Source organism: Halichoeres trimaculatus, unplaced genomic scaffold (genome assembly GCF_033239565.1).
Source record: "Halichoeres trimaculatus isolate MK-OKI-2021-1 unplaced genomic scaffold, fHalTri1.1 fHalTri1_scaffold_10, whole genome shotgun sequence".
Classification (NCBI taxonomy): domain Eukaryota; kingdom Metazoa; phylum Chordata; class Actinopteri; order Labriformes; family Labridae; genus Halichoeres; species Halichoeres trimaculatus.
This window is the reverse complement of record NW_027437187.1, coordinates 12122056-12149243: the sequence shown is the minus strand read 5'-3', so window position 1 is coordinate 12149243 and position 27188 is coordinate 12122056. Positions and strand designations below refer to the sequence as shown.

Here is a 27188-nt window from a genome sequence, read left to right as displayed (position 1 = left end):
AGAGCTCTTAGCTGTGACAAAGTGCACGCTGACCAGCTCCTGTCAACACTTCCACGTACAGTTACCTACCTTGAGTATGTTGCGTGTTGTGTGTGTGTGTTTGTGTGCGTGCAAGCATTTGGAGTGTTAGAATGAGTGTAGAGAGTGAGGAAGAATGATGGATAAGAATTTGTCGAGTGATGAAGATGGCATGAGAGGCAGAGTGAAAGAAGAGCAAGATAATTTGAAAAAAGAAGCTAAATATAAACAAAGGTGTCAGTGATGCAGCCCACAGCCCAACTGACATGCTCACACACACACTCACACACACTGGCGGTGGAACACAAGCATCAGCTACCCTGCTGTGTAGCTTCACTCACTTGCCTTCACGCTTGGAGGTCAAGCAGCAGCATCCTGAGCATACATTCCCTCAGTCACACCCCCTGCCCCTGAGCTCTGCTCCATGTTTCAGAGCTAGCAGCGCTTCACAGGGGAAGATAACACTGGTCACTTCAGATCAACCATCAGACTGTTAGGATTCAAGTCAGCTTGTCATTTTCTCAAGCTTTACTAAACTGGTTGCTGCTTCTTGGGATGTGTGGAGAGGTGTCCCAGTCCGATATTAATATTGGATATTGGTCCGATATCAGCAAAAAAACAAATATCGGTATCATATCGGAATGCATCTAAAATCTCCGATATAAGCAGTTCATTCCAGACTCCGCTCCTGCTGTTTTTATTTGATTTATTTAGGTTATTTTCTGGGTTTTCTAATTTATTCTTTATTTTATTCAATTACTAGTTTTTTTTTATGTTTAATGTTAAAATTTCTGTTACCCATTGGTTAATGATAAATGGGTCAGTTTTTCCTCATACCTACTGTTGATGATTAATGTTCTTTGTTTGAATAATATCACTTAATCAAGTATTTTCTAACATGACTTACTACAAAATAAGTAATAAAAGTATGCATGTTTAATGCTGATATCGTATCGGATTAATATCGGTATCGGCCAATACTCAATGCTGCAGTATCGGTATCATATCGGAAGTGAAAATGTAATATCGGGACATCCCTAGATGTGTGATCAGAGGCAACTTCTCAGGGCTAAAGGACAATACCCAGAGTAATAATATATTTATAGAGCAACCTAGCAGAATACATAAACATTGGATGGTGCTTTGAAATCTAACAATTCAAGCATTCAACTATTTTATTTTACCATCTTTTGGCTGCTGACAGAACACCATCATATTCTGAAACCTTAAAATATTTAGAGCATTTTACTCTCTCCGTAAACTGGACCTTCCTTATCACGGTGAAATGTCTTTCCTCCGTAAACATTTTAAGAGTGGACCCATTGGACAGCTCTCTTTTGAGCATCAGTTATGACTCTAACAGTCAAGTAACAGGCATGATGTTTGCCTTTAAATGTCTACACAGTGCTGGCACTTGTAAATGAAACCCTCTGGTGCATCAGGACTTTTTCTGTAGGTTATGTGTCTTTCTCCTTTTTTCACCAGAGAGAAATGTAAAATCATCAGGAAGTCAAAAGTTTCTAAAGCGATGGTTAAAAGAGGTTAACAGCTGCATAGGAGCATGGAGATTCAGAGATTCTTACTGTGACACACTGAATTAATTTATTTCATTGACTGTGTACGTCATGAAAATCAGCACATCATCATTCATTTTTCTGTTACCTGTTAAAGTTTAGATTTATTAGAATCTAAATTAAAGTGATTTTGACGATTTACAAATACTGGCCACAAAATACATGACAAGAAGAATTGGGGCAGCACCAGCACCTGTTTTTGTCCACTTAAAGCCCCACCTGATACCTAAATAAGTTTTAAAGTTTAGAATGATGGAGTAGCCTACAGAGAGGGCTGGTGATGGTCACTATTGCAGTTAATCATATTCACATCTCTCTGACTGCTAGAAAAAAAATGCATTGGTCTTTTCAACGCTGTCATATGACACAGTGCTCAGGAGAAAAGATAATGCAGACAAGGGGGAAAAAAAAGAGAAAAAAAAGAAGAAAAAAAGAAGAAAAAAAAGAGAGAAAAAAAAGCCCCACCTGATAACATCCAACTGTTTTCTTCCTCCTCTTCTGTATTATCACGAAACAATGGGCCAAGCTGTGACCATACTTGGCTCGGTTACAGCTGTAATTGGTTTGAAGTGCAAAAATGCTAATATTAAACTTAGAAAGCTGGAAGCTTAAACCCTATTAAAATTCATGCAATTCATGGTGCAATAAATCTTTCTGATAATCAATGAGGAGTTTACGATCAAACTTATGATCAGTCTTCATAGCTCCAGCCCTGACATAAAACAAGCTGCCAATTTGTGATGATGTTAAGAGAAGAAGCTGGAATGATTCTGAATAGCAGCTATCCATGATACTGATAAGAGCTAGGGTGACATGCCTTTCTCTTGATTTGATTCTCTAACGATTTTTGGGGTGCTTATTCAATTTAAATTTTCGATTTTTTTTCTCCCACTTATAACACTAAATATTATGTTTTAGAGTCCCCAAAGTTCGAGTCTGGGTCAAGTCTTAAGTCTCCAAAGATCAATTCTGAGCCAAGTAGTAAGTCCCCAAAGTTTAAGTCTGAGTCATCTGCCATCCATAAATTGCAGCTGTCATCCATGGTGTAATCTTTTACGGCCCCTTTCACTACGCAGCCAAGATGGCGACCATTAGGATGAGTGTTTTACACTCAACTTTTTGACCAAGTGCACCAGCTGAGAAATTAAAGTGCTCTATGTTTTTCAATACTGTCAGAATTAACGCTGTCAGAGGGTCTTCTGAACATTTAGAAAACATACTTCATTTATCAACATTACATCCTGACTCATCCTGTGCTCTCTACTTTTAATGAGAGCTACATCAAGAAAATATGATTCAACTCTTCAATGCTGATTTTTTTTCATTGCTTCAAAGCATTTGTGCCTCTTTGATAATATCTCTTGTAATTTATCCAGTAAAGGCCAAACTAATTGGTGGCCACACTTTTGGATCCTAATGGAAGCTCCTGGAGACTCAGTTCTGAGTCTAACACCTGCTGGTGTGGAGTGCAGACTCCAGGCTGGGTCATGAGCTGACAGAGAGATTCTGTGCCAGGGGACACAGTCTGCTTCACACAAGTTCAGCAGGCCTGTTAGGAGCTGCACACACATGCATATTAACTCAGGCAGACAGGAGAGCAGAATAATTACAGTTCAGTATTACATCTGGGAAGACCTCATTAAATCTGTCTGCCTTTATCTCTCCGTTTCACTGCCACATTTTATCTCTATCTGCCTCTGTCCTCTGCCAAATCTCCTTTCATCCACTGCGCCCATGTCTCTCCCACTCGCGCTCTGTATACTTTCTACCCAACATCATACTTGTTCTCTGTCAGGTCCTCCCCGTCACTGCCATCTTCACTTGCATCATTCCTTATTATTTATTTTTCAGCCCCTTCCTTCTGCCTCTCTTTCTCATGTTCCCTCTCTCCACTTCCCTTTGCAATCAACTACTAATTAAAAGAAAGCATTGGTACGCCCTCTCTCTTTCCCCAGTGGTTGATATCTACAGGGACACACACATGTAAGAAACAGACACACACACACACATGCACACCTTGCAGAGCTCAGGCTGACAGTTGCAGAGTGCAGTGTCATGACCGTTGCCTAATTAACAGTTGGGTAAGAGCAGCTGCTGAGGAGTCACACCCAGCACCCTGTGCTGAAACCCTGTATTAGTCAGTATTTATTCTACTTGTCTTTGTTCTGTTCCAGATACGGCTAAAATGGTTCTTTGCGGCTGACAAACCACACAGTAACATAACTCTTCACACTTTAATGAGCCAAGCTTGGAAATGTAGGTACTCCCACCGGTACACTATTTGGCAATCATAACATAATGCAAACTTTCCAATTGTTTTTTGGTGACTTGCAATAGTGGAGTAGCAGCTGAGCTTCAATGGCACATAGTATGTTTCCATGTTCCAAGTGGGGAGGACTCCTCATTTAGTAAAATGAAGTGTAAGAAATAGGAACATATAAAACAGGCATGTGAATAATAATGTAAATCAAATGTTGTGACCTTCATTCTGTGGCTCCAGTTGTCTGTAACTTTACAGGAAGTAGTTTTTCAAGCAGTAAATAACATCAACATTATACTTGTATAAGTCAGCATATGCTCTGTAAAGGACCTTTTGAATCAATGTTGAATTGATGGAACCTCCAGTCAGACAGGAGGGAGACACAGAGACTCATGGGACTCTGGTTTAATCAGGTTGTCCCACATACAAGGTTGAAATGTAATTATTCAGCTCAGCTGTCTTCCCCTGTGTCAATATTAATTACTTACTTTGAGGGATTCAAACAAAGTCAAGCACAGTCAGTTGGTGGAAACAAAGGAGTGAGGCCTTCATGAATTCTAGCAACAAGACAGGCAGTTCTCAAGATGTGCCATCGCTCTTAGGGTTGTTCTTTTTAACCTGGGGAATCATAGTGAGCCATATCTAATAACTAGGGCTGGGCAACGATTAAAACTTTTAATTGTAATTAATCGCATGATTTCCCTGATTAATCATAATTAATCGCATTGTGAAATTGCCATAACATCTGTCATGCAAACACTAAATCAGTACTTGTTATACAGTAATAGTTAAATCACATATTTAGTGCAAATCAAATTTACAAAATGTAAATACAAAATTAAAGCTTATTGCCACTGTCAGGGCTTTAAAGTGATACTCTTGGATGGAACAAGTTGGGTCCTATCACAAGGTTTAGGGCAGAAATTACCCCTACAGCAGTGTTTTTGTGCAGCAGAAGCCCAGGGCGCTCGCACCAAACACCCCCTCCCTGCTCCTCTGCTGGTTTCCTCTGCACTCAGACGGGGCCAATTTTTACTTGACCAAAAACACAAATAAACGGACTCCCACCAAAAAATCTGATATTGGTCTGCATTCACGCTTTATTTAGAGAATTTTCAGCGCGTTACTTTCACACAAAAACACCGCTAAATAAGGTTGTAGTTCTCATCGTGTCTCTTCGTCCTGGCAGACTACCTGCGTTTGTTAATATCTGGCACGCTGTGCGCGCGGACTGATACACTAAGCGGCGAGTGCCTTTAAGTTCCGTGGCGTTGCCCCTCCTCTCCATGCTTGTTTTGGTTACTCATCGTGTTTTTCCGCCAATTTCACTTCCGGTTCCACCGCGGTCAGCAACAGACATTCACAAAATAAAAGCATGTGAGCAACATGCACTAATGTGCGATAAAATATTTAACGGCGTTAATAGATTGACGGGTTAACGCGAAAATAACGCGTTAACTTGCCCAGCACTACTAATAACATATTTAAATGTAGTTACTGCTAAAAAAAATGATATTGAAAAATGTTTAAACTTCTTTGGTCCATTTGTGGCACAGCGCTGAGTATTATTGCTGTTTTGGTCAGTCTTCCTCTTCAACCAAATCTAAAACCCTGTAAAATTTATACATGGACAGTTGCATGTATGAATAAAAACAACTTCATTTTAACATTTTCAATCCATTAACATCAACGGGGTAAAACAGGACTAGTACTCAGTTAAAAACCTGCACAACTGATGGCACCTCATCAGACTTAGGTGAGATGGTTCACTACAGTTAGGTTAGGTTACTTTATTTGTCCCCTGGGTAGATTTTTTTTGCAGCATAATGATGATGACAGCCATAAGTAGGGATGGTTACCTTTCACATTTGAAACCGTACAGTACCAATGCCCGATACCAGGCAATCAGTATCATTACTCAACGGTTGCAATTTTCAGTACTTTTTGTGTATTTATGTGGTAAATAACATTGTTAATGTAACTTTTTTCAATTTGACATATCTATTTCTCGTTGTTTCAACTTGCATTGCTGTGATCATGTCCAGCATTGATAATGGCCTACTCTTACACTCCTTCACAGTCACCAGGATGCATTTAGGTACCGAAACATGGTACCCTTTGATTTTGAGTGAATCAGTACTCAGTACTACAGACAGATATGATTGGTACCTATAAAAGTACTTAATTCGGTACCCATCCCTATCCAAAAGTTAGCTTTTTTACAGACTTAAGTTTTAAAAGCAAATAGTGTCTAGCCAAATATATACCACCCTTTACTTGTCATTTATAAATAACATAATATACATTTATAAAATCCAACTGCCTAATTCATGTACACGGACAACACAAACATGCAAGCTAAGGATCATATCAATTCAGAAAAAAAGGATTTACAAAGTAAAGAAAAATGTGATACGAAAAATTAACATGATGTAATCTGGTGTAATGCTGCAGCCCTGGTGCTATCAGGTTCCTCCTCTTATATGTTTAGTCAAACCAAAGACTTTACTTTTATGTCTGATGACACTGCTGAATTTCCTGCACACATGCTTTTTAAAAAAAGGATCACATCAGCTAATCTCACAGTGGGACTACATCTGTACACAAAGAGTTCAAAAAGTTTTCACAGAAGTATTTAACTCTCAATAGCTTCTGTTTCTGCTCTTACTTTGATGATGCAAACAGAAACATTCTCCAAATGTTCTCCCTCAGCTTCAAACCCAGCCACAGTCACCATCAGCTGACTTTGTATCAGCTGAGTGCGGTCACTGTAACAAGACTCCTTTGTCTTGCGGTGCACTGAACTGACATCAAATCTGCCAAATGGTTCTAACACACAAAAAAGGAAACACTCTTACACAACTACATCCACATATGCACAAACAGAAAAAAGAAACACTCAGTTGAGTGTGAGTGCACAAGCACACACACTCACTGTCCTCCCACAAAAGACCATTGTTTTTTATAAGAAGCCCTGATTAGCGCGTGGACCACACTCAGTCATATTGACCTGTGCTCATATAACTGTGCAGACTGAGAGAGGGAAGAAGTGGCTTAGAGCAAAAAAACCCAGCTTTCAATTTAGGGAGCATAGCAGAGGGAGGTAACAAAAAAAGAGTACAGAAAGAGGTAGGACGATTTGTTCAGTATGCAGAGCAACGTCTTATCAATAGTGCCATAACATAATGCTCTGGTGTGTGAGACAGTTTGTTTGTGAGGTCCTGGAGAGAAAACGATCGTATCCCTACTTTAAGACTTCTGTCATGCTTTAGTACAGAGTGCATGAGCAATGCGTGAGGTCATCATCTGGTGGTATTGATAGTTGTAAGGTGGGGATCATTTCAGAACCCACCTTTGCTTGCCCAAAATTGAGGAGTCTTTTCAAACAAAACCTCATCTTACTGGGTTTATTTTCTTTTCTTTTTTTTGTTCCAACCCCATTCTTGAATATTAAATCAACTGTTAAAGCATTTTTAAACGATCTGGTTGAGCAATGGGTTGACCATTTGCATCATACTCTGTAAACTGAGCATAATTTGCTGCAGATTGCAAACATACAACGAACTTAGCATTAGCACCCTGTGGCTTAAGTGTCATCAGTGTGCACAAATTTGAAACAACAGCCACTTTCAATATGTTAAATATACATGAAATATCATCGTATTAAGAGCAGTAGAGCTATGTTCAATGCTTTGGATTCAGAACAACATGCAAAAACAAATTGTGCACAAAATACGACACATTTTCATAAGATAGAGTAAAAGACTTCAGTGTACAAGCTACAAACTTCTGAAAAGGAAAGATGAATGTATTCAGAAGAGCTAATAGGGTTGAGAAAGATTACAGGGTAGTTGAATTCTTCTCTTTAAACAATTGTCTTTGCAGCAAAGAGAAGAGCAGAGAAGTTTGAAAACTCGAGTATTAGGACACACACACAGACAAAGACCGAAATCCAACCCGGGTTTTACATCAGGGGCTGCTTCGTTTGGAGGATGCATCTCAAATCCAGCTGCATCAAAGCGCAACAAAGCTGTCTCATTTTGAAGCCTCTTTCAGATGCTGCCAATAAATATGTCCTTTTCCACCAAAGATTCAATTGTTGTATTCTTCAGGGCGCAACCTATTGCAAGTTTTAGTGATCCACATTATGTGAAATGTTGGATTGTCCAGCAAATAAGGACGCTTTGACATGGAAGTGTTTGATTTTAATCAATTGCGATTGCGATTGCGATTGCGACAATGATGCAGCCCTACTTAATAGGCCACCATTTAAGCATTAGCATAGACTGTATATAGATGAGGTGGCTTTGCCTGAGAGTCTGATCTCTTCTTGGCTCTCCCCCCTACGCATTTTACCTGTCCCCTTAAAACAAAACAATAAAAATATGGCAGCTGTCAATCATTGTTAAATGTGACGTAAAACCATGATTTTAACTTCTAATAGCTAATAAAAACAAAACTTTAAAGAAAGAAGAGGACTTGAATACAAGGCAGTCCAATAATATCTACATATTACCACAACAATTGGATGTGAGAAACATTTCTTCAAGGTGTATTTATTTTTTTTAAGTTTAACCACATCTTATCTGAAATGACTGGAGAGATGGGTTTTTTGACCTATACTGCAGGCAGCCACCAGGAGGGGGCAGTTTTTGTGTTGACCTAACTTCAAGCCGAGCAAGCTGTCTTCCTTTCTTTTAGTCTATGAGCAGGAGACATTTAGTTGGTTGGTCAGCTACCTGTTGCTAAGCTATATGTGTGGCGCTGTGTGAAACGACACCTGGGAATGAAAAAAAAAAATCGTCAGTTTGAATTTTGTTTGGACACAGAAGACGTTTGCTTTTCTGCGTGAATCCCTTGAAGGTTGTAGCCCCTGATTTAGAATACATCTTTAATTCCAATTATATGGATACTTCTAAGGAAAGAAAACAATACCAAAGACAGAATTACATTAGGTGTAGGGCTGGGTATTGCTAGGAACTTCAAAATTTGATTTTGATTCTTTAGGTTGCGATTCAATTCCTTATCAATTTGATTTGATATTGATTTAAATGGTTCGAAGTGTTTAAAAAAGAAGAAAAAAAGGGAACCATCCTTCATTGGGTCAGTGTGTATTTGTGTTTACTTTGATCAAGCTTTGATTATTTGGCGTCCTGCTGCCAAATTACAAGATGCAAACAGGGTTCAAACACTCTTCTTACCCACTGTTATCAGAGATTTCTTGGAAGCGCTGGCCAACACATGCACACACACAAACACAGCTATCATGAGACGTTCCCTTGCTGTTATTTCACAGCTCACTGAGGCAGCCAATCAAATCATTCCGCTGATGAGCACGCCCACGGCTATATTTAACCAATGAAGGATGACGATCTGGCTGACGGATTGCTCTCGATGACCAGTTACAGAGTGTCTCTTCATGCAAGACTTGAGTTGGTGCCAACATGAGTCCCTCACTCCATCTCTGTCTAACCCCCTCTCTTTTTTTTCCTTCCCTGTTTTCTCTCCATGTGTCTCACCGTCCCAGAGGAAGGCTAATAATTATCAAGGAGAGCAGAGTCCAGAGGAGGGGCACCCTTTGCACCCTGTCCTTGTTTCTCTTTGTCACTTCCCCTGGCTTGCTTAATAAGTGAGAATATGTTCTCTCACTTGCCAATCTCTCTCCTCTTGCTCAAAATGGCTTCCCTTCCTTCCTCTTACCTCCCCGGCCTCATTCACACTCATCCCCCCTCTACCCTCTTCTCTTCTGTTTCTTTTCACACTCCCACTTCAATTGAATTTTTCCTCCCTGGCTGCTTCTGCTGGGTGTCCCTCTCATTCTTCTTTCTCTTTTCTCCTCCTCTAGCTTCAGTAGTCTCACCTCTCTCTTCATCACCACTTTATGAAGTTCTGCCCTTTCTTTCTCCACATTGCTTCTCTCTATCTTTTTTAATGCACCAGGCGCTGATTTTCCTTCATTAAAACTCCCTCTCTGTGTCCCCCGATCTACCACCCCCTCTCCTCAGCCTTTCTGCACAGAGCACCACCACCTTTTTTCTTCCATCCTACTCCCCTTCCCCCTTTTATTCTCCTCTTCTGAGGCTTAAACCTAATTATCTCCTGTTCTAGACAAGCCCCCCCACACACACTCACTCACTCACACACACGGTGGGAAAAGCCTGTGGGAAGCAGTGCAGCCGTGAGGGACGGATAGCGTTTGTTCTCCCTTCGGCCGGTCGCCTCCAATCATGTCAGCGTCGCATAAACACACACATACTTTGTATGAGAGGAAAGCCAGAGATGAAGTAATGGAGGACAGGCTGAGAAGTTTTTTTTTATCTTTCTTTCATAGGAACTGCTTTACTAAAAAGACCTACGACTAAATCATTTGACGAAACACATGAAAATACTGGTAAAGTGTAAGAACGATTCATATTTAACATGTACAAACAAGGGCTGCAGGATAAATTATCAACCTGTGATAGATTTTTTTTTCCATTTATTATTCTGATGATAAAACTTGAACCAATAATAAAAAGTGGATTAAAGCTTCTTTAATTCACATATTGTAACTCACCTGTTCAGATACAGTAGATGGTAGTAGGAAATTCACTAATACATGCACAGAAGAAGAACAAGAACAGCTGCAACAAACTGTGAACTCTGGTAGGGATGTTTTACTTTCTTTCAGTGGAGGATATATGATTTAATTTGCAAAGCACGTCTCAAAACTATTTAAGGAAAAGGGGACAAAAAAGTCCTCATGTTTTAGCACCACAAACCTTTAAAGCAGGGCTATTCAACTAGAAATGTGGTCGCAAGGAGGACAAGAGCTGGGCCACACATTTACAGCATCAAAGTTAAGCTGCTGTGGTCCTCTCCTCAGCTATGCCAGCCTGCTTTATTGTAGTGCAGCTCCAGTTGTGAGATGCAGTCAAACTCTGAATTTTAGCGGCCCCGTCAAGAGATCCCTCGGGAAAGTTTGTCTGAAACGCTGCATGTTTTTCAGTATGGTGTCTTCAGACTCAATAAACTTTTAACATTGCATCACACTTGTTGCAGAGCTAACACCTTGTTTTTTGGATTGGGTGATAAAATAAAGAGACATGCTATTTTCACCTGTGCAAGACTGCTGATGTGAACTTTTCAAACGCACCTGCTCAGTGACGCAATGCATTGGGTTAGTTGCTAGGTTACGACAGGTATTGCAGTCAATATCTGTAATAATGTTGTAATTTTTGTAAGAACTTCTCAGTGTTGGTAAAGATGTTTTTCTCATCAAAACAAATCCCAATCACTTGGCAGCTGCTCTCAGGTCACTCAGGGGCTGCTTATAGGTTGCATGTGGTCTGTGGGCTGCTAAATGAATAGAGCTGCTTTAAGTCACCTCAAAAGTTGTCATCACAATGTACTGAAGAAATACAAAGTAGCAGTGGCTGCAGACTGCTTAGCCCCAAAAAGTGGTTAACTACCTGGAGCCAATCCATCAGGCATTTTTGAACAACAGAAAGTTTACCAAGGATAACCTAAAAGCTAAAACAGAACTTCATGAACCACCTTCTTCTGGGCTTTCAAAGCTGATGGTGTATTTTAAGCCCGTATCATCAGCAGTTGTTAGCTTACCTACTCTAGTAATATGAAATCTGCACATATCAACTGTCAGCTTGACATTAAAGGCAGTGACAGGTTTTACCAAACGTATGGACTTCTTTTGATAGTTCAGTGAGCGTGCTAGGTTTGACAGCCTGGAGGCTGGATGAAGATCTGCACATGAAAAAAACACAAATGCATGCACAGGAGAGTATCAAGGCTTAGCACATGAGTATACTACTATTAAATTAGCAGCGCTCCTTGATGTTTAAAAAAATATATGGTTGAGCTTGAATTGGTAGGTATGTTTGTCAGAATGAAAAGTAAACAGTTGGGTAAGGTAATCAGCATCTAAACAGGGGGGGGGGGGCAGGACCCAGGCAGAAGGATCTTGTTTCAACCTAAACTGCAAGCAGAATTCATGTTAGCTGAGCATCTACTGAACACACTGAAGACAAAGTGAGCAGGAGTCTGCAGGAGTGATCATCTTGGAATTTCTGTCCTCATTCAGCTTTTCTGCCTTTCTGCACTTTTCACATGACATCCCTTTAAACACAACTGAAGCTGAAGTCCCAGTTTTTAAACACTCTATTATCACCACTATTTGATTTACATTGCCCTGACTAAAACCTCCCTATTAAAACTGGAAAAGTGTTTCATTTGTACTCATTTGACAATATTCTAAAAATTCCACTGAATTTGACTGAATACACTGTTTAATTTCTGTCCCTGGCATCACTTTATCAATTTAGAACTTCTTACTAATGTCAAGGGTCAAGGTGATTAAAAGCTTTTGAAGAATGTTCCTTGGTTGTAGATGAGTCATTTTTCTGTCCTAATCTCCCCCTGTTCCTACCCTCAGGAGTGCATGTAGTACACATTTTAAAATACAAGTATGAGCAAGATGATATTTATCTCACTGGAATCAGTCATCAAGAGAAGCCTGCTCAGTTAATGTACAATCCTGTTCTCATCATGGCTGCATATTGATCAGGAGGATGGGTTTCTACTCAGCAGCATTAAGTACAGTCTTTTACAACAGCATTTAGTCTATCATTACAATTTGTACAGTATTCATAAAATATCAACTCATAAGAATAACTAGGGAAAAGCACCCCAATTACTAAAAAAAATGAAAATAATAATAATAATAATGATCACATGAAATTCCATGAAGGTGGACAATCAACACATTTGGCTACAGAAGAGCTGATAGAATGGTGGATGTAAATCAAAGATCTTAGTTAATATTTCAACCAAACTAGGGTGACAGCAAGGCAATAAAGTGGTCAGCTCCATTGCCAAACAACACCAAAGCTCGAAGTCTGAACCATGGACTGTAAATAGCAGTTTGCATGTCCTTCTCATGTCTTTTCAGGTCATGCCTGTCAGGCTCTCCATCTTCCCCTCAAAGTCCAATGAGATGCTTGTTAAGGTTTACTGGTGACTCTAAATTGCCTGTAGGTGTGGATGTGAGCTCAAATGGTTTTCTGTCTGAAGGTGTCAGCCCTGTGACTGACTGCCTTTCCAGGGAGTGTCGGCCTCTTGGTCAATGCAAAGTGGGATTAGCTCTATCTGCCTTGGTCCCTCTACAAACAGGAGTTGGAATGAAGGCTGTACTATGAGAACAGTTACAACTGACACTACATTGTTTCAATGGGTACAAAAACATGGTCTTAGACATATGGATGATTGAGTTGTCATTTTGACTTTGTTTCATTTAGCTCTGACTTTGCTACCCCTGCCTGTGGACAGCTAATGAAGAACATATGACTCTCAGTGTCAGTATCAGGGACCATCACCAGGCAACAAGACCAAGCCAATAGGCTGACCATGAGGTGTTACACAGCTGCTTTCATTAAGGACATGAAAAATAATAACTAGGCACTCATTCTAACGATTACAATGGGGTTCCCAAACTTCAGCCCAGGATCCCTAAAATATGATGCCAGAGACTGGCAACTCCCACTGTCCCTCCAAATAATCAAAAAATCCAACACATAAGAACACAGCAGTCAAACAATGACTGTTTCCTGTGCTGCTGTTAACCTGCCTGCTGAAACTGATGCTGTTGTCCATCTGCCATAACCCAAGGAGTCATTCTTTTAATGAAAAAATACAAAGGATGCAGTTTATTTCTTATGTGTCCCATGATCCCCTGGGGTGGTCCAGACTCTATCTTTGGGAGTTACAGATTTAAAGAAGATATTTGAATTAACTCTTTCAACACCACGTTTCTACTATTAGTGTTCAGGAAAACTGACTGTAGCCAAATGTTGCCAGAAAGCTCCATATGCAGTTCCTACATTATACATATCCATCTCAAATCACTTGATTTACATGTAGAGTAAAGTTCACATCAGTTGGTTTATTAGCTTAGACAACAACAAAACATATCATCAGTCTTAAATGTCAAATGGAAAAAAATCTGTTCAATAATTATCATATTGGTTTGTTGGCTTTTTTTCTTGGAAAATATGTAAAAAAAAAAAAAAAAAAAGTAAATCCATCTTCTACTGAAAGCCATCACTTTTAATGCCCACATACGTTTGTTAACAATGTCGTTAACCACCTGATCCTTTGTCCAAGCACTTCAAATTCAGGCCTGGTTATTATCAGTTGGAAAATAAATGAGAAAGTATTCATGAAAATAAACGTCTTTTCTCCATTACTCAGAAGAAATCACACCGTACAGCAAACAATTTGACACAAAATAAGCTGAAATGTTTGGACAGCTCCACATAAACACCGAAAATTGATTGTTCTAAAAGGGGTCCAGCTCACTCTCAGAGCAGCATGTTCGAAACCGACCACCAGTGCACAGTCAAAATAAATGAATTTGACTTTCTAATTTCATTTCTTGGATCATGTCATTGGTGGTGTCTATGTTTCTTTTGCTGGTAAGTGTGGATATTAGGCACCCGTGAATATTCAGAGCCCTCTGGAGTTGTTTTCTTCATCTGTAATCCCTGAATATTGTCAACTAAACTGGAAAGCAGAAAATAGTTTACCATAAACTCTCATCAACAGGATCAAGTGTCCTTGGTTTTCCCCCCAGGGATTAAGTAAGCCACTAGTGTTCAATTTGGGAAATATAATTCAGGAATTCAACACCCAGTCCCTAATGTGACTAAAATGTTTGCTTTTGATAATGTGACCTTTTCACCAATCATCCCACTTTGACTGCTTGGTTATCTTAAAAAGTCTGTTTGATATGACTCTGTCTCTTTTAATAAAGCCTCCAAACTCACATCATAGAAACTCCTCCAGCACCATGAAGATTATTTTTAAGTGAGTCTTAACCATTTTTTAAAAACACATGATCAAAACACTTCTCAGTTATATCATGATATAATTGCAAAGAAAAGCATGCAGCTTTGTGTTATCTGTGTTTTAAAAAAAGAGCTTGCAGACTTATTCAAAGCAGTTTGACTTATTAGTTTTATATTAAAGGATATTGAAAAGACTCCTTCCATTGAAGCAGAGCTTTTAAAGGCAGCAAGAAAACAATGTGCACATAATTAGCTAAAGTACAAAGTGCTGCAGACGGCTGCACTACAACCCAACACCAAGCACAACTTTAAATCCTTTCCTTCTCTTGATCAGCAGCTGTAGCAGGCTGCACTTTTTTTGGTTTGTGCTGAATTATATAGTATTAAAAAAAGGAAGTTAAATGATTTTTCTCACACAGTGAGCACTGCTGGAGAGGTCAGTTTGCCAGCTGGGCAACGAGAGGACCTTTGCACACGTCTAAACACACACAGGCGCCATAAACAGATGGTGTCACACACAAACACACACCCAGCTCCATGCAGGAGAAAGAGATATGTTGTTCACACATGAACGAGTCCCAGAGGGTGCAGGCCTAAACCTTACGCTCACGACAGGACACCACATACATATGTGCACCCGAGTCATTCACATCTTTGTCGTACAAAGTACTTTCCCCTCAGATCCTGTACGTCTGCACAGTCATACTGTCATTTTCTTCTGCTTCATTGTTTCTTCCTCCTGTTTGCGCAAACAGTTCTGCATTGCACTTAGAGTAACAGAAACTGTTATTACTTAATAACTTACTTCTCCATACACAACTGTACTCCACTCACCACACTGCTCTCTTTGTTGAGCATTCACACAGAGAACACCAGTCCTCACAACAGATTTTCCATTCCTGCTCTATCACCAGTAATTTATCATAATACGTGTTATCAGAGATATTATTGTCTCATAAAACATGATGTGTGTTTCCGAAGAAAGTTATTAAAGACAAAACACAGAACGTCAGGAAATGTTTCAAATGTGATTCCTTGAAGATGAGATCTAGCCTCGCAAGCTTGATATTGTCTGTTGCAGGCACGGTGTCAGTATTTTTCCACTGTATCGCACAGACTTCTAAGAGACTCCTTAATTCGATTCACTGACACCACATGCACAGCTGCGACCAACCCTGCCACTCAATATACACACCATCTAGCCTAAATCTTAATCTAATCCACCCATCTCTGTCTGAAAACACTAACACACACACAGTCTCTCTATCTCTCTTAGACACACACAGAACTGGTCACTTGAGCACGCCCCAGATGTTCAAAGTGCTGTGAAAAGAAAATGCAGTCAGGGTTTTCCACTCCTCTGATGCGGTTCAGGAAATAGCAGAGCGTCTCTGAACAGGAACATTAAGGGTTCCCCGGCAGGGCGCTGTCCACCACATCAAAAGCAGCTTCCCTCTCTGTAATAACGACATTCTCCGTGGGGCAGTACAATGAAATACACGTACATATTGTCAGGAAAATATACGTCTGTTTTACCCTGTGTCAGCAATTATTCAAGTAAGGAGGATATATATTTTTGCAAACACAGAGTTGACCCTCCTGTATAAATTTCTGAGAGTGTCTGGCTGCTTTAAAGCCTCTGATATTGCAACAATACATCATGAGGGCCGGCGCACCTTATCATGAGGAAATATTGTGGAGGCATATTGTATCACCCTGCTCTTCATCCTGAGAGAGAGCAGCCTCTGTGAGGCATTCAGAATGTTTTAAATAAAACATCTGATTAATTTTAAAATTTAACAGGCAATGTTGTCTGCCAGATGCACTTTCATCAATTCATTAATTAGCATAAGTAAGAATAGCTTGTAGACAGTAATCAGTCGACAGAAACACGGAGGTGGCAGGGCTGAATTCAAAAAACAAAAGGAGCCAAATAAGAAATGAGAGAATACTGCTTTCTCTTTCTTTGTGATGAAAAATACTCACAATTTCATGGGTTTACCTTTTAACTACAGAAACAAACTATAATCTCCAACATCATACTGCCTAACCCTTATAGAAGCACCTCATAACATCTATCCGCATCATATCAATGTGCCACTTACAACAGTCTCCAGAGGGTCCAGTAATTTCAAAGGTTACTGCCCTCTACACTAATTTAATGATCTCACAGGAAGTGATGGTCAGTCAGTGTGCAGAACGCACTGTGCAATGGAAATGACCATTAACAGCTGAGAAATGGGCTCATCTGGATCCGTTGAATCATGTCCTCATGTGATATGTCACTGTGCAGCCACAACCAAAGCCTATTATCAGCTGAAACAGGCCTCAGTGAAAACGACACAGCAGAGGAGATTGAGAAAAAACATATGTCATGACAGGATTACCAATGACATTACAGAAAAAAGGGGCAGGGGCAGGATGGGGGCTAAGTGTACTGTTGATTCAACAGCTGATGTGCAGCTGATCTTGAGGGCCACAGTAAATCCTATAGTAATGTGATATATTAAAGGATTAGTTAAATAAATACAAAAATACTTTTAAATTATGAGAAGATTCTACATAGAGCAGCACATGTACTATGAAGAGTGACTATAAGGACATTATTATGTAACCATAGAGGCAAAATAAGACATTTTTAATCAAGTCTATAAAATTACTACCAAAGGAACACATTTACTCCCTGCAGAAGAGGCTGTTCATCATGGTGATATCAGACTGACCCCAGGTTAGTACACAGGCTTTCACAGACACACACCCAGCAGGCTACATGGTCTTCATACAGGGTGTAACAGACCACAGGAGCCAGTGATGACACAGGTAACACAAAGAGTTCCCTTATTACTAAAACAAAAAAGCATTAGATGCCTAGCTCTTTGCTACTCTAAGTCTTAGGTTTCTGTCTCCTTTAGTGCCACAAAAAATAAATCCTGAATAGTTTCAGTTAAACGGAAAACTCTCACATCTGATAAGCTGAATTTTTGGCTTTTTTGGGATAAATGACTCAACAGAGAAACAGCCTGACTGATTCATTTTCTGTCGATCAGCTGAAGAACTAATGGATTGATTGTTTCAGCTTGATAAAAATAGCAGGATTCAGTAACACTGGAGTGAAACGGAAGGATCTGGTCATCAAAGCATATGACTGAAGTCCTGCAGGGAGTTGTAGTCACCAAACACATTGAAATGATCATAGTTTGTTGTTTCTGTGAAGGTGGGCAATAAAAACGAATATCTCAGTTGAGTCAAATTAAGTCCTGATTTTAAAAGTGTTTCACTTTAAAAAGGAAAAAAAAAGCTTTGTCAGTGTATGTCATTTTAAAGAGCATTAGCATGGTATCTCCACATGTCTGCTAACCTCTGCCCCTCAGATCACTAAATCACTGAGGTGAGAACAGGAGAGGAGAATCCCACCTGAGGCCCTCTTATCCTGCCCTCAGGTATTCATATCAGTCACTGTGTCCCAAACTTCCCTCCTTCCAAATTACATTTTCTGACATCAATCCTGGTTAATGAGCTCTTTCTGTTACAATGCTTGGGATAAAACCACACCTTAAATTTGGACAATAGATAAATCACTGGAAGATCAAACGTGCTAAGGCAACCACTACATCCGACATGTACTACAGCAAATCACTGCACCTGCATCATCCTTTCTCCACACCCAGCTTGATCCATGTTTCCACCCACACAGAGCAACATCAGATGTTGTTTGAGGGTTGAAAGAGTAAAGCTTGGGCGGATGCTTGACAGGGCCTGCTAGGGTTAAAGTCTGGGGCACTACAGGGTCAACGACTTGCCTTTTTCCAGGAATATGGCACCAAATCGAGGTGTGATCGTGATGCGGCTACACTCTACACTAGAACCAAGTGTAAAATTTCTGTGTGTGTGTGTGTAATGTGTGAAAGAACCAGAAAGAAAGAGTGACAGAGACACACACACATACACTATAGGGTTATTAGACCGTGCTTATTTGAGACTTACTTCATCTGTTTGACGATGGTGCTTTTCCCTGACTCTCCAGCCCCTAAGGGATAAGAGACAAGAGGACAATGTAAACAGGGTGTGTGTGAGTGTGTGTGTGAGTGTGTGTGTGTGTGTGATAGAGAGAGGAGAGAGCACAACACACAGTGAGATAGAGGATGGGGGTGGGAGAGAGATAGAAAAAGAAAAAGAAAGGGGAGAATCAGCCTTTTTAAAAACCTGTAAGTGAATAAAGGCAGCAGCAGAAGGGTGGAGACAAAAAAGATGGAGCAAGTGGCTGCACCCTTTCTTCCTCAACCCCATCCTTTTCACGCTCTCCTTCCATCCCCCACTAAGTCAGACACTAGAAATGCTAACTTCTCTCAAAGATCAAATGATTAAACCTCCCAGCACAAACACATGAAGCTGAGCTGCCTGTGCTTGGCCTTCCATCGCTGCATTCTGCCATTTTTACTGGACTCCTCCTGCAGTAATCACCTGTGATAGTTCTCACCTTTTACCCAAAAAGCCTGTGTGCCCTGAACGTTTTTCCACCTGCAACACACTCGATGGATACAATCCTGTTGTGGCAGGTGGTTTCAAAGTGATGCAATAACAGGGCAGGGTGTGTTTCTGTGTAGTGATCAAGCTAATCGATCTAAATGTTGGATTGTTGTGTATGAAAAAAAATGTTAATACGCTTTTAATCGATGTCATGTCTTCTTTTTCACATCCTCCATCACTATAATCAGTGCTGATCGTCTCTTACCAGCCGCCCACCCCTGTCACCACACCTTGCAGCCCTCTAAGCCTCTCTTCACTCAATCCTGGATCTACAGGCCCCACAGCGGGGGATTCATCAGGCGTCTCTTACCGAGCAGCAGCAGTTTCACATCTTTGGCCGCAGTAAGACCGTCCTCCTTGAGGTTTTTCTCGATGGCTTTGCTCCGGTCCAAAGCCGCCCTCTCCTCTGCGCTCAGAGTACATCCCATGGTTAGAGAACACAGCTTGATAGCGTTACCGATACCGGGATCCACGGCAGAAAGATAAAAGAACACACAGGTGGATGCAATGAAACTTGTGCGAGGAAATAAGGCTGCTTGCAAATCCTCTTCTTCCTTCTTGGTTAATTTCCGTCTTCTTTTCCTGCGCTATGCTCTCGATCCCTCTGTGATCCCTCTGTCTTTCTTTCGCTCTCTGGGCAGCTCCCTCTCTCGCTCTCAAGCCGGGGACTCGGCACCGTTAAGCATTTAAACACTCGGTTTGGTCCACAGAGCAGAAACACCACGATGTAGCCACCGCAGTTGTTCGTTTCGCAAGCGTGGTCTCGGCGCTTTTCTGTCCGTCCGGTTCTCCAGCAGTCTTCTCGTTTTCCTGTAGGTAGGCTAAATCACGGTAACGGTTCTCTTCTCTTCCAATAGTCGGTAGTAAGTGTTAATGGGCGGAGGTGTGCAGCGCTCGCATCGTTTGGTTCCAGCACGACGTTCACACAGCGGCTCACACTGCGCTTTACTCCGTTTGGCTCCTCCGTGGCGGGTGGCGGGGACTCGCTTTGCAACGCTACTGCCTCCCGGTTGCTCCGGTAGAGGTTCGGTTGTTCGTCAGATCATTCGTTCAATTGCAGGTTGGTGACGTCAGAACCGTGAGGAAAGGAATTGGTGAGGGAGGGAGAGCAGATCCTACTCCCAGTGGCGCAGCCTGGCGGTGCACTTATACCTCCACAGTTGAGAACCAGGGTCAGTTTTTTACATCAAATGTAAGGGCTCACGTGTTCAATGAGTTTCAAAGCCAAAAAGTGAAGAATTATGGAGGTTCTAGCCGACAAGCGCCAATCCATAAGGCACGTGACCAAGCATTGTTTGCTCAGTGTATAGATCTTTGCGCACGTGGCCAAAACAATCACACCTCACTGTGTGCAGTGAATAGTCGGGAAATTATGCTGTTGCTTATTTATTTGGTTTATTTTTTTAATTTTTAATTTTTTTTCTAAATGATGTTCTTATGGGAAAGTTCACATATCTGAATCAGAGAGTTTTGCAATAACGGTCCACTTCCCGGAAACTTCGCAGAGCCCTCAGTGACACCAAGTGACCTTGTTTGCTCAGTTTCTATAGAGATAAGCTTCACACGGGTTTTTCACTTTCTATCATGTGGCCCGTGAAAGAGAATTTGGTCACGTGCAGCGGAAGCTCTGCTGTACCTGGTTACTCCTCTGCTGTTCACCTTATTAATTCTCATTATGTAGTTTGAATGAACTTCTGTATTGCTTCAATTTGAACAGGCTGTCTAAAATCTGGCAGTGATTGTCGTTATAGAATTGTTGCAGCAAAGGACAGGGGGATCTTTTTCTCCTTTTACGACCAGATGTCCTGTCTGTTTTGTATTATCACAATTGGCAAAAAGCAAATGTCTGGTAACATAAAGTAACACTGGTAGAGACAACAAAGACTGTTAAGAAACAACAATCCTACAGCCAGCTTTTTGACTGTAATGGATACATCACTATGTCTCAACATCAGTCAAAAGTGGAATGTCAAATGTTTCACATTTGAATTTTCAAGAACCCAATTTCATCATCGTGATATTTTTCCCATAAATATCTGTTAAAAATGTGGGGAAAATGTATTCTACCCCCTTTAAGATTCACTATTCACAGATTTTTTAAATGTCTGTTCTCATGAAATAATCCCCCCCTTTTTTTCAGGAACATCATTGCTAATTGTCAAAAAGCTGTGGTAAGAATCATTTCTCAATTGTCACCCTTTAAAAGAAATCTGCATTGAAAGAATGCACATTTGCTAAAAACTATACTAAAAAATTTGCCAAGATTGCCCTGTTTATTGAATGTAATACAAAATAATATACTACATACAAAATTACATTGACATGTTTTTTGTGGATTTCCTTTAACCATTCAAGAAATTTCCCAGTTTCAAAAGACAAAGTTTTCCGCTTATGTTACTTTGATGGGACAGGCTTTGAAGGGTTAAATAGTATTTGTAGGAGCAGAGAACAGATTGAGACAGTGATTCTGTTCACTCTCCAGAGTTGCAAACCGAACCCCTGAGGACTTCAGCCTACTTTTGTTGCTTGTTCACCCTCATGAGGTCGCGTCTGCAGGGACTTGATCCTGCATAGCTTTATGAGCAGCTGACAGTCAGGCCCACAGAATACAACAGGGGATATCATTTTTGTGACATAATGTAGTGTGAAGTATAAGCTCTGTTATGTCTTCAGTACTGATTCATAAAGCAACTGTTTTACAAGTGAATCAAATGTGTTTTTTTTTTCAAAGGTTAAGAGTATGTAATGATGAGATGTGTATCTTTCCATCACAAGGTTTGAAATAGTGGATTCCATCTGTACAGTTTTCAGGAGAAGAAAATTGATCCCACCATCTGCTCCAGCTATAATAAGAACTAGAAGTGGGGAATAAAGTTGTAGATTTGCAGCAAGCCGCTCCACACAATGTCACTCAAAGCTAAGCCTGCTTGCCACGAAAAACCATGCAACACCATGCCACAACATCAGAGTGACACTGGATGATTTGGGTGAACTACTGCAGTGAAACACTGAAATACTGTGGTGTGTGCAGACTTTTTGTAGGGCAGGGGAGAAAGAGAAAAAACAACAACACACAAACATAGATGGCACTAGGTTAATGGTAAATGGGTTGTGAAAGGTCAAATGAAAAAAGGCAAACTTTAACAACATGGGTCAGCATCATTCAATAGTGCCATCATCATCAATACTTTGTGCATGAGTAAAACATCTGCATTATGCAGTCAGCTGATTTTACCATTTAGTAACACTAATAATACTAGGTGCAACTATGAATTCTGGATAAACAAATTAAGAAAGAAACAAAGAATATGAAACAGAAAGGGGAAAGACACTTAGCACCAACACTACAGCCTCTGCAAGGATTTATAGTATATGATGCTCTTGTCAGTCATTGCCTCAAGGAGCAATAAGAGGTAGATGTGACCGTTGGTTTCTCAAAGGGCTTATCACTTTGTGAGCATTATGATTTTGAACATGTAGCTGGCTCCTTTTGTAAATGCAAGATCCAATAATGTTAGCAGACACAGTGCTCTTGGCAGAAGCCTCACCAGGACTGTTTGCTGTCTGTTGTCAGAAACCTGAAAAAAATTTAAAAAAAAATCTGGTTTTCATTTGCTGCTTGTTTTCAAGCCTTTTATTCTGTTGCCAACATTTGAGGAAAGCTTAACATCATGTTCATCATGTATGATCAAGCACCACAAATGTTTTCATGTTGGCATTTTAAATTTTGCAAGTGAGTCTGTGTTATCACATTACTGAGACGCCCACAGAGCAAAATAAGTAAATAACTCCAAAGATTTCTGTGATGAAATGATTGAAAGACAGGATGTATTGTTGTCACAGTAATGGAAAAAAACACTATACATTTTTTTTTCACAGATTTAAATCATATCTCCTCATCAGTTCAACATCCTGCATGCCTTCCTTCTCTATCTCTTTAAAATAAAAAGCCCTTTCTACACTGTGGCGTTAAACTCTAAAACTCAGTTTTTGTTCAATTTTGTTTGTTTTTTATCTTCTCACATGTTTTTACACCTAATTTCTGAGATATAACAGAGGGGAGGAAATATGTAGTCTCTACACACACCTTTCACTTTGGCCCATGCAGAGGCTTTGGGTTTAGATATCACAGCTAATATCAGATCCCCATGATGAAACCACAGGCAGCTGTTTCCTGCAAACACCCTCACACATGCTGAGTGAATGCTGCCCTGCCCATCTCTAAATGGCCGTTAGCCAGAAAGAACAAGTGACTGGCGCTGGAAGTCAAACATTTGCTGAGAGGAATACAGCAGCAACATCCTAGTGTGTTTAAGAGAAAGATGTTTTATGGGCTCCCTACTGACGTAAATGCAAATTTCTTTAACAAAAAGAGAAAAAAAACTCTCATAAATCCTTGGCAATTTGTGGATGAGAGCACCACCTGTTTATAAGTCCACAGTGAGTGTTGTCTCTCTGATATGAGCTTTATGCATAAACTGCACCGTCAGGAGTTATCCACAGTGAAACACATAAAAAGCTGCACTCATCAGGCTGTCTACAGCAGCTGGCTTCCAGTTGGACAGTTAACACCTTCAGCTTTATCTCTATGTACACTGTGAGGGTTCATGTGTGTTTTCCCCATTAAAGCTGCACAACACTCATCCACCTGTTCTGCAAATAAGATATGAGCTCAATTAAAGACGGCTGCATACGCAAGCTAATCTCAGTAATAAAACAAAAATCAGCACTCGTTTTTTCTTGAGTCCTGAGTCCTAAGCTGCGCTGCATTTTGAAAATATAGTGAAGAGGAGCTAAAACATTTTTAGTAACAAGCACAACTTTGAGTTTTCATGTTGGTTGTTAGATCAAAAGTGCAAAATACGTATTTCATCAGAGAGTCTGCAGTAGAGAGCTGTAAAAACGCTGTACATCAGATAGATTTATTCATGAAAATAACAACACCAACCCCCTTTCATGAAAAAACAGAGGGGGAAACAGCCAGATATTTTTAATATTATAAATTATATCCAGAGATGGGGAAAGAAAGAAAGAAAGAAAGAAAGAAAGAAAGAAAGAAAGAAAGAAAGAAAGAAAGAAAGAAAGAAAGAAAGAAAGAAAGAAAGAAAGAAAGAAAGAAAGAAAGAAAGAAAGGAAGGAAAGAAACAAAGAAAGAAAGAAACAAACAAACAAGAAAGAAACAAAGAAAATATTCCCAATGGATTCAAATTCTGGGGTTCAGAATTGTCTAACCAATCAGAGTAGGCAGTCAAAAGATGAAATTAACTCATATAAAACCTGGCATAGACTTACGGAGTCATCAACCTCAGCCATTCCCCTCCTAATCTTTAGTAAAAAGGGTGCAGGACTTTGCTCACTGATGGACTGAATCCTCTCTTATGGATTGCCTTGTTCTGTGAAAAAGATGTGTGAGGCTCCTGGATCGGATTAAAGGAGACTGTGGCAACCTCATGCCTGCCGGGACTCTAGTGAGTGCACTTTTCCTCTTTATTCCTTGCTAAATGAGCACAAACAGCGAGACACACACACACAAACACACACAAACCTGCTCTAACATGCACACACACACACGCACACACACATACACATGATGCAAGTCTTCCAAGTTGAGCTTAAGCACTGTGCTGTTACATCAGATGCAGCAGATGCAGGCTGGCATTGACTGATTGAGGACACAAAGTGAGGAAATAAAACAGTTTCTGCAATTTATTAAAGCCTCGAGGAATTTGGCCTGAAAGATTTGAACCATCCATCTTTTCTGTTTAAAGTATGGACAGGCTACTCCCAGGTACAGGGTACACTCTGAACATGTTGTTAGTTTTCCATTGGGCAAATGAGATGGTAAAACCACCTGCAATCGTTATCACATTTGCATTCAGACAAATCTGAGTAAAATATACATTTATATATATATATATATATATATATATATATATATATATATATATATATATATATATATATATATATATATATATATAATTTTTTTTTTTTTTTAAACATACAAGAAAGTGGGGCATGGCATATATCAAGTTCATTTTGCAACCTTTCTGGAGAAAAAGTAGAAATAAATTCTAGACACTACTCCACGATAGGCTAAGATAGAAGCAGTGAATAACGCAACCAAACAAAAAGTGTAAATTTTACAGAAGACCCCACATCTTATTTAAAAATTTAAGGTAATGAGGGCAAGGCCTGATGTACCCGGTGAAAAACTGAGTGTGGGGAGGGCTGACTGGAGTTGACAGGCTGTAATTTGCACTCCTGAGTCTGCGAATTTGGAAGTAACAAGAAGATGGAGAGAGCTAGATTAAATGAGGACACAGTGATGTGGGGAGGAAAAGACAGACCTGAAGGCAAAGTGGTTCAGGAGGGGATTGATACAGAGCAGAGGCAGAATGAGACATCCTGATCCTGATGATAAGGCTGACTGAAGTACTGAGTAAATAATCTGTGAGAGGAGAAAATGGAGAAGATTCTTAAAAATGTACCAAAAATAAATCCCCACCTCAAACATTTACAACATTATCATGATTTAATAAAGCTACACTGCAGTGACACAGTGACAATTCAGTTCAGAGTCGGATCAACATGATATTGAAACATGAACATAGTACAGGGACTGTTCTCTGAAAAGATCTAAAGATTACAGTTAAAGTCTTAGCCGGGATCAATGTCAAGCTATGGCTTTGTTTACAGCATTTATATTTACAGATCTACTTTGACTCTGATAACAGATTAAACCTCCATTTTTAACTTTATTCTCTTTGTGAATTTAGTTAAAAACTTTTGGCAAGATTAAGTCATTAAGAGTATATCAGAAAACCCTTAGTGTTATTTCAACCCTTTATCTAACATGGAAGTGTGAAAAAGTGTGAGATGTGAGTGTAAGTTCACTGACAGTGGTAAATACATCCTTTAGTTTTGGGTTATCAGCTGCCTCCACAGTTGTGGAAAACTTAAGTGTTTAGACAGCAGTTTGAGTAGAAGTGACCCAGACATCCCTCTCCCAGCAACATTTTCCAGCAGCCCTTTTGAGGAATCCTGAGGCAATCCCAGACCAGGTGGAATATATGACCCCTCCAGGCAGTTTTTGGTTTATCCTGCGGCCCACCTCCAGGTTGACGTGCCCAAAATACCTCTTAACCTCTGAAGACCCAAGCTTTTGTCTAGTGCACAATTTTTAATTCACCTTGCTATTTGGGAGAAGTAAGACCTAATAAGTATAATAACTACACTTGGTCATTGTTACGAGTTCTTTAATAGTTGTTTGTCAGAAGTGTTAGTGTACTTAAATATGTTGTTTTTTCACTAAAATGGGTGTGATGTTGTGATTTCAGCAAAAGATGATGTGGGCAGTGTCCCCAAATGTGGCTTACAGGTCGAACTTTAAAAAAGTGAAGTATCATGGGTCTGGGAGGCAGGACGCCGGGTCTTAAGAGGTTAAAATAGGCATCCAAGAGGAATTGAAATGCAAAAACCACCTTAACTGACTCCTCGGGATTTGAAGGAATAATCAGCTCTAATCCAAACTCCCAACGGATGTTCAAACTCAAACTCTAATTCTGCATACCTTTGTAGGAAACTCATTTCAGCTGCTTGTATTCGTTACCTTATTCTTTTGGTCAGTTTACATAGCTATAGGATTTTTCCTTTGGGTAAAGGTTTAAAACAGAAATAAATAAACAATTCTGAAGTGAATCATTACATAAAGAGGGTCAGGTCACACTATCAAGGTGATTTGACTGAAGAAAAGCTTTAATCCACCAGCTGTACATCTGATGATTGTTTTTCTGTGTGTGTGTGTGTGTGTGTGTGTGTGTGTGTGTGTGTGTGTGTGTGTGTGTGTGTGTGTGTGTGTGTGTGTGTGTGTGTGTGTGTATTGTGCCACATACCCATAGGATGTAGGGGTTTGTATTGTTCCCAGATGACCTCAATCAAAGTGATGAGTGGCACAACGTTTATCAT

At 40.1% G+C, this 27188-nt stretch overlaps 1 protein-coding gene across 1 annotated transcript in view; it reads right to left on the bottom strand.

Moving 5' to 3' along the window:
• Positions 1-20305, bottom strand: part of gnao1a (guanine nucleotide binding protein (G protein), alpha activating activity polypeptide O, a) — a 120621-nt gene extending 100316 nt beyond the window's left edge. Inside the window, exons 1-2 of the mRNA XM_074677738.1 lie at positions 19531-20305; positions 18678-18720 (exon numbers count right to left, since the gene is read on the bottom strand). Of these exons, the coding sequence (XP_074533839.1) occupies positions 18678-18720; positions 19531-19648 (161 nt within the window). The 5' untranslated portion in view covers positions 19649-20305. The remainder of the gene's footprint in view (positions 1-18677; positions 18721-19530) is intronic.
• Between the last annotated feature and the right edge of the window lie 6883 nt (positions 20306-27188).